This window comes from Carettochelys insculpta, chromosome 16 (assembly GCF_033958435.1).
Source record: "Carettochelys insculpta isolate YL-2023 chromosome 16, ASM3395843v1, whole genome shotgun sequence".
Lineage (NCBI taxonomy): Eukaryota > Metazoa > Chordata > Testudines > Carettochelyidae > Carettochelys > Carettochelys insculpta.
The window spans coordinates 5346448-5359415 of record NC_134152.1 but is presented as its reverse complement, the minus strand read 5'-3'; the positions used below and the strand labels follow the sequence as shown (position 1 = coordinate 5359415).

Genomic DNA, 12968 nt, shown 5'->3' with positions numbered 1-12968 from the left:
TGGCCACACCCATGAAAAGGGGTCATCCAGCGAACTAAAATCATGCCGGATTACGGATGTTGCCAGAGGAGAGAGTGCCAGATTAGAGAGGTTCAACCTGTACCCTTTCTTTTAACCATATCCTTTTTTGCTACCCCGCCTACCTCGCACAAGCCGTTGAACTGTTGACTATACCTCTACAGTGCAAAGGAAGCCAGTTTGAGTGCTCACCAGCCCAGTTTTCTTCTCTCTTGCCACCTCCCTCTCCCCCGGGCCTTGGGGTGAGCTCCCTGCCTGAAAAGCCACCTCACCGCCCCTTCAAATCCCTCCTTAATGCTCCTCTGCCATGACGGCTAGGCAGCCAGGCCAGGCCCCTTGTGTGCTGTGATTGCTGCTTGTCACTGCAACTGGCTCACTGGTCCCTTCTCCTCCTCTGGCTGGCTGAACTGACCTGTTGTCCTTTTCTTACACTCTGACTGCAAGCAGAAGGGGGTCCTGGTCTCAGACTGGGCTGCTCAGTGTCACCCCAACATTGCTGGTGCTGCATCTGCTAGCACTCACTGAGGCACACGGTTGGGCTGCCCCTGCAGCCTCACCTGGGTACCGGTGCTGGGTCTGGTTCTCTGTAACACACTCACCAGAGCACTCAACCGAAGGGGATTAGGCAGGGAGGCAGCCGAGTCGCTTGGCTGAAGCCATAACACATCCAGGCACAGCAAAACAAACCGGCAGTCAAGTCGCACTTTTGAGACTAACAAAATGATTTGTGAGGGGATGAGCTTTCGTGGGGCAGACCCACTTCTTCAGACCTGGCCTTCAGAGCTGGGCGAGTGGGTCTGCCCTCCGAAAGCTCATCCCCTCACAAATCGTTTGGTTAGTCTGTAAAGTGCGACGTGACCGCTGGTTGGTTTTGTTAGAATACAGACTAACCCGGCGACCTCTCTGTTGCCATGTAGGGCACTATGACAGGCAGAGCGGAGCTGCTCAGCTCCTCGTTGTATCTGCCTGCTGCTCCACCTCTTTTCCAGTGGCTTATGGATGCTCTTGCCAGGTGATTGTTTCCCAGTACCGAGATAAGGAGAAAGGCCTTTTACTGCTGGGTCAATTTCACGCATCTTTGGCATTTTTATATGGGCTTTTCCCACAAGCCCTCACCCCACAAAAGACAATCCCCCTGCCCCATTCCGTTGTTAGCCACAGTTCTGCTTCAGTAGCACTAGGGCAGGTGTGTGCTAGCACGGGACAGGTTCTGCCAGCCACTTCTTCTGGATGCCTTGCTCTGAGCTGGAGGGGTTGAGTAACTCTGAGGCCGACAGAGCTCATCTGGTGCAAAAGGACCACAGGAATGTGTAAAATACCCCTCTGCCTTCCTTGGGACGCACCCAGTGTGAGCCGATGCCCAGGTGCCAGCTAAAGGTCTGGTGAGGCAAAAAGTGGGGGGGTGATGCTACACCAGCAGCCATGCTAACCAGCCAGGGCAGGCTGGGTTCTTTGGTTTGTGTTTAGTTCGGGTACAGCAGCAAGAGGAAAATTACTCTTAGAGAGGCTTTAACAGTTACTTTTATTTATACAAAGATAGAAACAATTTAACTAACACAAATGATTAAAGTACAAGTTAGTACTCATAGTTCTTAAAGGGGAAACAACACAATTTCACTTAAGAAAAGTTTTAGACAAACTAGCTAGTTTAAACAAATACAATTAATGTGTACACAAGAAAGGCCTGTTGCAGGTGTGATTTTTACCCCTGCCTCTTAGACCTAGTGGAACCAGAGTCTTTCCCTCAATTCCTATAGGAAACAAGTGTAATACAGGTGTAATTCTTACCCCTGCCTCCTAGATCCAGTGTGACCCAAATTCTCTCAATCCCTCGGGAGGAAGTAGATACGAACCAGGCGTCCCCAGTCTCGGGAGTTAATGCCAGACCTGGCTAGCAGGTGTAGGTGATTGAAACTCAAAGGAGGGGTGGTGGTTTGCCAAGCCCCTTTATACCCCTTGTGGCACGTAGGCTTCTTCCTGGTCTCAAGTGGCCAATTGGGAGGAGAGTGTTTGAACCCCAGGTTTCCCAGGGAAGAATCAAGGCTCAATTTGCACCTGTGAACTGTGGACAATTGAGCACCTTTAGAGGTGATGGGCGGGGTTCCCCAATCTTCCTGGGGAAGTGATCAAGCCTGGGGAAGTGATCAATGCATGTCAATTACCGAGATCAAGCTAGCCCATTCACTGTCTAGTTTTTGTGTATAATAGAGAGGCTGGGCAAGACAGCACACCTGTGTTCCCAGGACATCAAAGGCCGCCTGTCTCCCCTGCTTATTTCTCTCTCTCTCCCCCAGTGGGGGGGGAAGAGGAAAAAAAAAGGCCAAATGGGGGGTTCATGTCTGGCTACATTCCACCCCCTTGACACGCCTTATTACGTCCCAGGAAGCAAGGTGGTGGTGATGCCAGCACCTCTTGCCCTCCTTGGAGGAAGCTAAAACCGCCCTATTGGCAGGGTCTGATTAGGTAATTTTGGATCAAGGGATTGATTAGGATCACTTGCCAATGCCATATACCGGATCTGTGCAGAGGAGACAGCTGTGTACGCAAAAGCCTAACAATACATAGAAGTATACAGCAAGCAATTACAATGAGTAAAATGGTTAATATAGTATTTACAATAGAGTGAAGGAATGGAGTTAATGAAAGTCCTAAGTGTTGGGCTACCCAATCTAGCCATGAGATTTTCCCGTCCTCAGTTACAGCATGTAGTACCTTAATAGCGCCCTTTATAGCGAGTACGTCTTGTTCAATTTGTCCTGATTTATTTACATAAAAACAGCAAGACTGGTTAATTACTGCACATACTCCCCCTTGTTGGGCTAAAACTGCATCTAAGGCTATTCTGTTTTGTAGGGCATAACGGGCTACTGATTGTATTTACTCATTAAGCAAGCCTAGGGCATCTGCAGTGCGGTTTAGAGCCTGCTTTATTTGCCCAGATACATTCACTAGTGCCTTTCCCAGCTCAGCTACTCCAAGCCAGGGCAGGAATGCACGGGTGAACTGGTGGAAACCTGTAGGGCGTTCTATAAGGGGGTTTGTGGTAAATCTTCTTGGCATTCGGTGCAAGAAACTTCCAAGGTTAGTGACACCTGGAGCCATAATGTGGGGGTGTACAGTAAGTCCCCCAGGGGCAGCGTGCCCCAGTGAGCAGCGCCCTATCCAGTTTAGTGGTAGATACTTGTAGGCTTGTTGCCCACAGATGAAAAACAGTCCTGGCCCTTTCTTTAGGATAGGGGAATAGGGTCCCTTATACCACCCTGTTCCAGCAGGTCCTTTCTTTGGAATATGGTGGGTAGCACAGTGGCTGTCATTAGCAGTTGTGCAATGCAAGGCCAACAGCAGGTCCTGTAGGACTTGGTCTGCAGCAAAAAGGTCTGCTCTGGCACACTGGTTTGAGAGTAGGGTATTACTGGTTACCAGTGTGGGGTTGTATATTTGTCCAGTGGTGGGAATTATGAATAGGGAATGATCGTACCAGGCTTTTCCCTCGGGGTATTGACTAAAGTTTAGGGGAATAACAGTGACATCCCTCTGCAATAATGTGCCAGTGTGGGAGATGTTATATCCCCAGCACCTTAAGGGTTTTTGGGGGGGTTGTACTGGGATAGATATCCCAGATTTTTAATTTCTCATTAAAACTTACAATGTGGGTGCACTGCTGATCCCTTAACCACCCGAGGTGGGGTCCTGTGCCATTTTTATTCTCCAAGCAGATGGGGTACACTTCCCTGGAGGTTCCTGTTATATATTCCAAAGGCTGACCCCACAGTGTAGGTCTCCATTGTCCATGCCACCCCCAAGTTCCCTTCCCAGAGTCATTTAAAAGGTTGTGATTGCTGGGGTTGCTGTCATCAAACCAGGCTGGTCCCCACTGGAAAAATTCGCTTTTGTTCCACCAGTCGTTTAAGTTTAAAGGAACAAATTCAACTCCAAGTCCTGTGGAGGAGTTTAGCAGGGTGCACATCCAGCAGTTTGTAGCACCAGCAGCAGAGGCAATGGTCTGGATGGCGTTTTTGAGTGGGTGCTCAGGTGCAGCTGAGATCACAGTGATCAGGAGGAACATTGCAGCTAGTTTGGGGCGTCATGCTATTGTGTGCGTTGGGATCGGCTCAGGCTGATAAGTGAAGAGCCCTTAAGGTGTATTTGCAAGTCCTGTGTGGGTTGTTATCTTGTTAACTCCTTTCCTGAAAGAAAGCACAAAGTCAGCAGGTCTTGGATACAATCCAAGCCTGAGAAATGGTTAGTGGCAGCTTGTGGGGGTTTGCAATAATCCAAACTCCCTTTCCTTTGTAAGACTGGAGTATACAAGTGTGTGTGCCCAGGCTGGGGTGCTTAAATACCACAGTATCCCCAGGGGCATATTTGGAGATTGCTAGTGGTGCTGCTGGAGTCAGAGAGGCTTTTCTTGTAGGGAGGAATCCCTTGCGAATTGGGCTACCCCTAGGGGTCTGCCAGGAAAGAGACAGTAGTCTTATCATTTACTGTTACTAGGATCTGGGGGTTATTGCTTTGATTCTCTCTTCCTGCCGGTTTGAGCTCATGTATATAGAGAGAGATTTGTTCCCCTGCTAGTCAACTTCCCTGGTCAGTTTCAACTAGTGGCTGCAGCTCTTGTAATTGCTGCAGCAGCTGCGTGTAAGGGGTATCGGAGCTGGGGGGTGCACTAGGAGTAATCACATCGCTCCCTTGCTTAGCCCTGTTTAAGACAGCCACGAGCTCGAGCTTCCCGGTAGGCATTCCATGCAGCAAATCTCGGGGGTATCCTAGATCTAAACACTGTTTCCACAGTTTAGTTCTTAATTCCTTTTCCTCTGGGGTTATCTCATGCCTAGGCTTAAAGCCTTCTTGCTGTCTTTTATCATTTCCCTTTAAATTTCGCATCTGAACTTTGGCCTGTGGTGCCTCAGTTTCCCCAAACTCTCGGAGGTCTTTTAGCATAAGTTCAAATATCTCCTGATAGGAGTAGTTATGCTCCTGAGCATGATTTCTGGTGGCTAACATTATTGCCCTATGAGGTCCAGGAGCCCCTTTAAGCACTGGTCTCAAATCCTCGGTTTTTACCCTCTGTTCCCATGGGCTCTCCTCTTCATTCCCATTCTTTGGACTAGTTCGGTTGAGCAGAGCTGTTATGGACACAGTCTGCAGGGCTCCTTTAAGTTCATCCCCATTTGTCCATGGGGTGACAGTGGGTTCACCTCTATCAGTGCGGTGGATTCCCCTAGCCCATCTACAGGCAAAGGTCCAAATAGACTTCGGACCCTCCTTATTCCTGGGGGTAAGGAATACTCCTGCACCCAGATTTACCCTCCCACATTCCCGGGAGGACAGCTGTGTATGGCCTGCTCCTGTATCCCATATTCTGCCTAGCCATTCTATCACTCCTTCCCCAGGCTTTTTGGCAAACTCCTCTTGGATTTTTCTCAATTCTGCAGGCTCATAGCTGCGGGTAGTGATTCGGGTGGGTTGTGGCTGTGCCTTTTTGCTAGACTCACCCTCTCCCTGCTCAGTGAGATCTTTTTGGTAGGTGATGATGGGTCTCATGTGGATGGGGGGTTTTCCTAACTCAGGGGAAGAATAGGTGGAATATACCTCATCATCAGAGGAATCCCAGATGTCCCCATCCCAATCCTCTGGATCTAGCCAGAGAGCAGCCTCTACCTTAGCTTGGTTAATTGTTCTGGGCTTGCTCTCTAATTTTGCCCTCCGCTCCACTCCTTCCTTCTTTATTAATGGAGTGAGGCGCTGTTTCAATTGGTCCAAATTATTACTTAGCAGGCGCTGTCGGGTGTCTAGGTTCTGGCAGCGCTGCTCTAACTCATCTCTTTCGCTTTTTACTCTCTCTAATTCTGCTTTTAGATTAGCGTGGCTGTTACATGCTGCTTGTAGGGCACTTTTAAATAGCCAGATACAAGCTCCTTTTCCCTTTTTCTGCTTTATTCTACAAGCAGTTCTCCAACTCCAGAACTGCAACCACAGTTCCTCGGGATTTTCCCATTCCCTTTCTAACATTTCTTTATCCCATTTTGGGTCAGCCCAACCTTCCTGGGCAAAGCTCTTTTCTACCTTGCTGAAATCAGTGACTGGCTTCATGCTGCTGTATTGGAACTAAGAGCACAAACCCTGCTCGCTGCGCCAATTCTGTGAGCCGATGCCCAGGTGCCAGCTAAAGGTCTGGTGAGGCAAAAAGGTGGGGGTGATGCTACACCAGCAGCCATGCTAAGCAGCCAGGGCAGGCTGGGTTCTTTGGTTTGTGTTTAGTTCGGGTACAGCAGCAAGAGGAAAATTACTCTTAGAGAGCCTTTAACAGTTACTTTTATTTATACAAAGATCGAAACAATTTAACTAACACAAATGATTAAAGTACAAGTTAGTACTCATGGTTCTTAAAGGGGAAACAACACAATTTAACTTAAGAAAAGTTTTAGACAAACTAGCTAGCTTAAACTAATACAATTAATGTGTACACAAGAAAGGCCTGTTGCAGGTGTGATTTTTACCCCTGCCTCTTCGACCTGGTGGAACCAGAGTCTTTCCCTCAATTCCTATAGGAAACAAGTGTAATACAGGTGTAATTCTTACCCCTGCCTCCTAGATCCAGTGTGACCCAAATTCTCTCAATCCCTCGGGAGGAAGTAGATACGAACCAGGCGTCCCCAGTCTCGGGAGTTAATTCCAGACCTGGCTAGCAGGTGTAGGTGATTGAAACTCAAAGGGGGGGGTGGTTTGCCAAGCCCCTTTATACCCCTTGTGGCACGTAGGCTTCTTCCTGGTCTCAAGTGGCCAATTGGGAGGAGAGTGTTTGAACCCCAGGTTTCCCAGGGAAGATGCAAGGCTCAATTTGCACCTGTGAATTGTGGACAATTGGGCACCTTTGGAGGTGATGGGCGGGGTTCCCCAATCTTTCTGGGAAGTGATCAAGCCTGGGGAAGTGATCAAGGCGTGTCAATTACCGAGATCAAGCTAGCCCATTCACTGTCTGGTTTTTGTGTATAGTAGAGAGGCTGGGCGAGACAGCACACCTGTGTTCCCAGGACATCAAAGGCCGCCTGTCTCCCCTGCTTATTTCTCTCTCTCTCCCCCAGTGGGGGGGAAGAGGAAAAAAAAAGGCCAAATGGGGGGTTCATGTCTGGCTACAGGTGTGTGCTAGCACGGGACAGGTTCTGCCAGCCACTTCTTCTGGGCGCCTTGCTCTGAGCCGGAGGGGTTGAGTAACTCTGAGGCCGACAGAGCTCATCTGGTGCAAAAGGACCACAGGAAGGTGTAAAATACCCCTCTGCCTTCCTTGGGACGCACCCAGGCACAAGGAGACTGCATCACCCCAACTGGAGTGCCAGGGACCAGGGCAGGCCTGTGCCCACTGATTCTGCAACCCTGCATCGCCCCATTGCAGCTGGGGTACAGCAAAAGACCTGGCAGCTCCTGAACAGATCTGGCTCAGACTGCACCCCCTCATTCACCAGCATAGGGAGGAACTGGGCCCTGGCAGTCAAAGGGTAAATTCCTTCTCTGTAATCTTGTCCTCTGCTCCCAACAGAGGCTGTCTGGAAAGGGAACGGGGGGCCTACCTGCAAGGTTTCTTCTATTTTTTTCCATCCGAGGGCAGAATAAATTTTGTGACGTGCGCCAAGGGATGCGCAGATGGGCACCACCAATAGAAACCCGTGTTGCCCACTGTGGGTGGCTGTGGGCACTCTGCTAATAGCTGGTCAGCTCCTGAATCTCTCCTCGGCTTGCAGGGAGAGGGAACATCACAGAGACCTGCTGGAGGGTCGCACCATGCTGGAGTAGCACATGGTGGATGGTAGATATTGGCACACTAGCAGCCGGCTCTCTGTGCATGCTCTGCTGGTGCCAGCAGTGGGAGAGTCTGTAATACCCATCATTGGAAGTGAGAGAAAATAAACCAAAACCAAGTCAATTTCCGTCTCTTAAAATAAATCCTTTTGTTTTGAAGGTGAAAAATGTCGAAGTTTTATCGACCTTGCCCCGGCTTCTGAGAAAGGTAAGACCAGCGGCCACCGAGCCTGCTTCCACTTGCACCTTTGCAGAGATCACGATTACGATTTTTCATACCTCTTCCACGTCAAAACTCGCTTTTCGCCTCAAAACGCCCCAGGGTCTCTCACAGCCGGGCCAAGGGCCCAGGCAAACCGCACGGCTTATTGAGAGTAGATTCCAAAATAGGCTGTCCAGCCCGCGGAGCTGTCTCAATGATGCCATGTGCCAAAATAAAGCCCTATTTCGAGGCACCCCTGTATAATAAACCCTCGATTTAATGGACTAATGCCGGGGAGGGGCGGCCGTTAGTCCAGAAAGTCCATTAAAAGTGAGGGTTTGCTGCCCACCCGCCCCGGCTAGGAAGCCCCAGTTCCCCCTCGCCACCAAAAAAGCTGGGAACTCACCAGACCCACCACTGCTGGATCCCACCATGTGGTTGGGACCCCACCACGCGGCTGGAGCTGCTGGACCTGCGGCTGGCACCCCACCAGACGCAGCTAGAGGGACCCCACTGCCCAAGCCTGGAGAGACCCCACTGCAGGCAGCTGGGAGGGCCACCGTGTGCCCTGGAGGAACCGTCACACGCGTGTACATGGGGAGACAGCACTTAGGTATGTGCCCCACCCCGGTGGGAGGAGTGCAGGACGGCTGCAATGGAGAAGGCAGCAGATCCTCCAGGCCACAGTCATGGCAAGTGCGTTATCTTTCGGGGGGGCGTGAGGGGTGGGGATTTAGGATTTTACAGACCCCAGAGGACTTTGGGAACGATGCAGGGGGGACATCCCTTGTTCCCAAAGTCCACTAAATCGGGCTCTGTAAAATCAAGGGCTTATTGTGCTCCTCATGTGACGAGATGTACAGGGATGCTGGAATAGCGTGCCCGTTACCTGGAAAATGGGCAGGTGGCGTCGATGCTGGCAGCTATTCTGGGATACCGCGGCGTCCCAAAATAGCGCTTGTTGTGCAGCCATAGCCTCCGAGTCCCACTCCCAAGGCTCTTAAGTAAAGTAAGCTGGCACGAGATAAGAAGGAAGGTCCTTGCGTAATTGCCCACAGGTGGACTCAAACCTGGGACCTCGGAAGTTTAGTGCAGGTGCCTCTACAGTGTAGGCTAAAAGCCAGCTTCCTCTCAACTAAGGCTGCAACGGAGATGCGGCTGTTCTCTGTGTAAGTGGCCTAGAGGCCCAGTGAACCACACCTAACCGTGTGGGTTGAACTCGCATGGAGCGGTAGTAGCTGCTTAAAAGATGGAGACAAAGGGTAGGAGCAAAAGGACAATTTTCAAAATGGAGAAAAGGCGAGAGGAGAAATTGAGAAGGGAGCCTCAAGGACCGGTACTGGGCCCAGCGCCACTCCACCTGTGAGGTGGCATTGTTGCAGAAGATACAAAGTTACTCAAGATAGCAAAGTGTAAAGCAGATGGTGAAGAGTTATGAAGGGATCCCCCGGCAGTGGGTGACGAAGAAACAAACACAGCAGATGAAACTCAATGCACTTAAGTGAAAAGTAACGCATGTCGGAAAACAAATTTCCAACGATACGTACAAAATAATGGGCTCTAAATTAGGTGTTACCACTTGAGAAAGAGCTCTTGGAGTCAGTGTGAATAGTTCTCTGAAAACATCTGCACAATGTGAAGCAGCAATTTAGCTTCTTTCTTTCTTTCTTTCTTTTTTTTTTGGCTAACCATTAGGAAAGGGAGAGAGAATGCAACAGAAAATGTCATAATGCTGCTATACAAAGCCATGATCCATCCAGATCTCGAACGTGGTGGGCAGTTCAGGTCACCCCATCTCAAAAAAGGTCTTGTGGAATTGGCAAAGGCACAGAGAACTAAAACCATTAGAGAAGTGGAACTGATTCCATAGGATGAAAGTAAAGACTGGACTGTTCAGCTAGGGAAAGATACCAAAGCGCAGATGGTAGAGGTCTGTAAAATCAGGTCTATTGTGGTGAAAGTGAATAAGGAAGTGTTATTTACTCCATCACGTAATGCAAGAGAGTCACTCAGTGAAATTATTGGGCAGCAAGCTTAAAACAAATAGAAGGAATTTCAATTCACACAATGTGGTCCGTCAATCTATGAAACTTGTTGCTGGGGATGTTGTGAAGAACAGAAATATAACAGGATTCAAAAAGAGTGCGGGTTGAACATCTCTCATCCAGCACCCTTGGGACCTGACCAGTGCCAGATGAGAGAATTTGCCAGACAATGGGAGGTCAATCTTGTCTAGCACATTTCAAACACTCCCACAGCTTACTGGGATTTAGGGGTAAATTACAGTTAAGTAACAGCACAGAACGCTGAGAGCCAGGACTGCAGGCTGGAAACCAACTTTAGGGGACCGCAGGAAACTTGGCCATGCCCCTGATAAGTGGCCGTCCGGCTAACTCAAATCATGCCAGATTACGGATGGTGCTGGACAACAGAGTTCTGGATTAGAGAGGTTCAACCTGCATTAGCTAATGTTGGCTAACACCATCATTGGCCACCAGGCAGGATGATCAGGGGTACAACCCCATGCTGTGGGTGTCTCTAACCTTCTGACTGCCTGAAGCTGGGACCAGAGGACAAGGATGGATCGTTCGGTAAATGCCTTGTTCTGTTCATTGCCTCGGAAGCATCTGGTACTGGCCACTGATGGAAAACAGGCTATGGGACTGGATGGACGCTTGCTCTCACCCCATGTGGCTGTTCTTCTGTAATACAAAATGCTGTAACTATTTCCCCTGGGGTCCTCATACAAATTTACTTATACTTTTACCTGCCCCACCATTAGCTGGTTTGGACCCCTCCACCACCACCACTCAGGTGCCTCCTAACACAGTCCTGATTTACCCCAGTACTAGGAGTAGCTGAAGTATTGGCAGCCAAGGAAGGAGGAAATGAAGGAAAGCACGCTTTTCCCTTCTCCGAGGAGCAGCCCAGAGCCCAGAGAAGGAGCTTGAGCCTAGGTTACTGTCTCGCTGGCTTGCACAACTCTTTGTGAAGTAGCACTAGAATATTGGGCCGCAGGCTTCCGGGCTTCTGGACTGGTCTGAGCGCTGGAAGTACAGCCCCTCTTTGTGTATCTACAGAAGATGCCTGTCACAGAAGGGAATTCTGCCTTTCGGGATTTGTTCACGTTCCTAATGGCCTTGCTGCGCAGGGCAGAGTCCGCGACGAACATGAGAAAGAGAAGACAACTCTTGTAGTTATGCCAATCATTATAAATCATAGGAAAGAGAGTTATTTACAGTGTTCACATGGTACATGAGTTACAATCGGACACTTCAAAAGGAAACAACATTCTAAAAGCTGTGAATTCCAGCTGTCCTTTTGGGCTAACCCAAACTAAGCAGGTGGGGAACTCTCGTCTATGCTTAGAAAAACCCTGCCCGCTGGAATCCAAGCAGCAAAGAGATTCCCTTGGGGTTCTTCACTCCCTCCCGCCAAGTGCTCTGAGCTGCCAGCTCAGCTGATGGGATCTCCACCGAGGTTGAGGAGGAGCACAACAGCAGATGTCTTTTGTCCTATTTAACGTTCCACAATAGTCCACCAGGCGTCGGTGGACCTTGGTGGACGTAACTGGAAGTCAGCGCTTTCCACAAGCTGATGGCTAGTTCCTGTCTGGCAATTTACACAGCCACATCGGCTTCCAGTATGACCCTCAGATATTACTTTACAAGATGGGCTACAGATCTGACAGAAGTTAAAGCCTGCAGCAACTTACAAGCATTCAGTAAAGTCAAAACAAACACGTTCTTATGGGTCTAATGCCTATTGGAACAATACTAACCCACAGGTGAGGCAGGCTGATTCCAGGCATGTATTTTATCAGGGTTCAGTGACTTTAACATAAGCTGGCACCTGGTTTGCCAGCATCCCCGGGCAGCGCAAAGAATTGGCAAGGAAGTCTTTCGCAGCTTCTTGCTCTATTTCGCTCCTCCCGGCTTTCCACGCGGAAGCACCAAGTCAGCGGGCAGATGGTCTGGCATAATCAGATTACGCCACCCAACAGATGGGCTGAATGCTCAGTGCTGGGTGTGCAGAGCTACAAAAACTATGCCAGCCACAACAGTGGGCTCGCGGTTTATTTCTTGCCCCGTTTCCTATCGATCACGCCACGGCTTTGTGGAAACAGTCCCAAGCCGGGAGCCTGAAATGCTCAGAGTTGTCAGAAAACCATCTGAATGGTGAAAGCGGAAGAGGAGGCAGGTGTGCTAACTGGGCCACCTTCTCCTTATTTTAAGCCCGAATGGGTTTAATGCCTTTTTCCAAAAGACATACAAAGCATCCCCAAACCTCCTCCCCAGCAACGTTCCCTCTATTTTTCCCATCCACGTGCAGCTTGAACATCCACTGAGGCATGTAGTGATGAGCACCACCAGTACAAACACAGGCTGCTGGCTGTGGAAGACAGTGGGTGCTTTGCTAATCAGCAGCGGCATTTGAATCTCTCTCGGGGGGGAGGTGGGGGGCACCCAAGCACTCAGCTGACAAGGCACACTGTCCCTCAGACTCAGCACACTGACAGGCCAGAGGCCAGCTTTTGCCCAGGCTGCAGGTGTCGGCCAAGACCCAACAAACTCATTTCCAGAGACTGGATCAGTTCACCTGTGCGTTAGTTTTGTTCAGTGCCGGCTGCTGGCACCAGGCCTCCTGCTGATAAGAATGCCTTTGGACTCTATGCCGTACTGGAGAATGGGTACGTAGAATCATAGAATCATACAATGCCAGGACTGGAAGGGACCTTGAGAGGCCATCAAGTCCAGCCCCCTGCCCCAATGGCAGGACCAAGCACTGTCTGGACCATCCCTGATAAACATCTATCTAACCTGTTCTTAAATATCTCCAGTGATGGAAATTCCACAACCTCCCTTGGCAATTTATTCCAGTGTCTGACCACCCTGACAGTTAGGAACTTTTTCCTGATGTCCAACCTAAACCTCCCTTGCTGCAATTTACG

At 49.7% G+C, this 12968-nt stretch overlaps 1 protein-coding gene across 1 annotated transcript in view; it reads left to right on the top strand.

The window, feature by feature from the left end:
• Positions 1–12968, top strand: part of GSG1L (GSG1 like) — a 55736-nt gene that overhangs the window by 25299 nt on the left and 17469 nt on the right. Inside the window, exon 2 of the mRNA XM_075011102.1 lies at positions 7976–8023. Coding sequence (XP_074867203.1) covers positions 7976–8023 — 48 coding nt within the window. The remainder of the gene's footprint in view (positions 1–7975; positions 8024–12968) is intronic.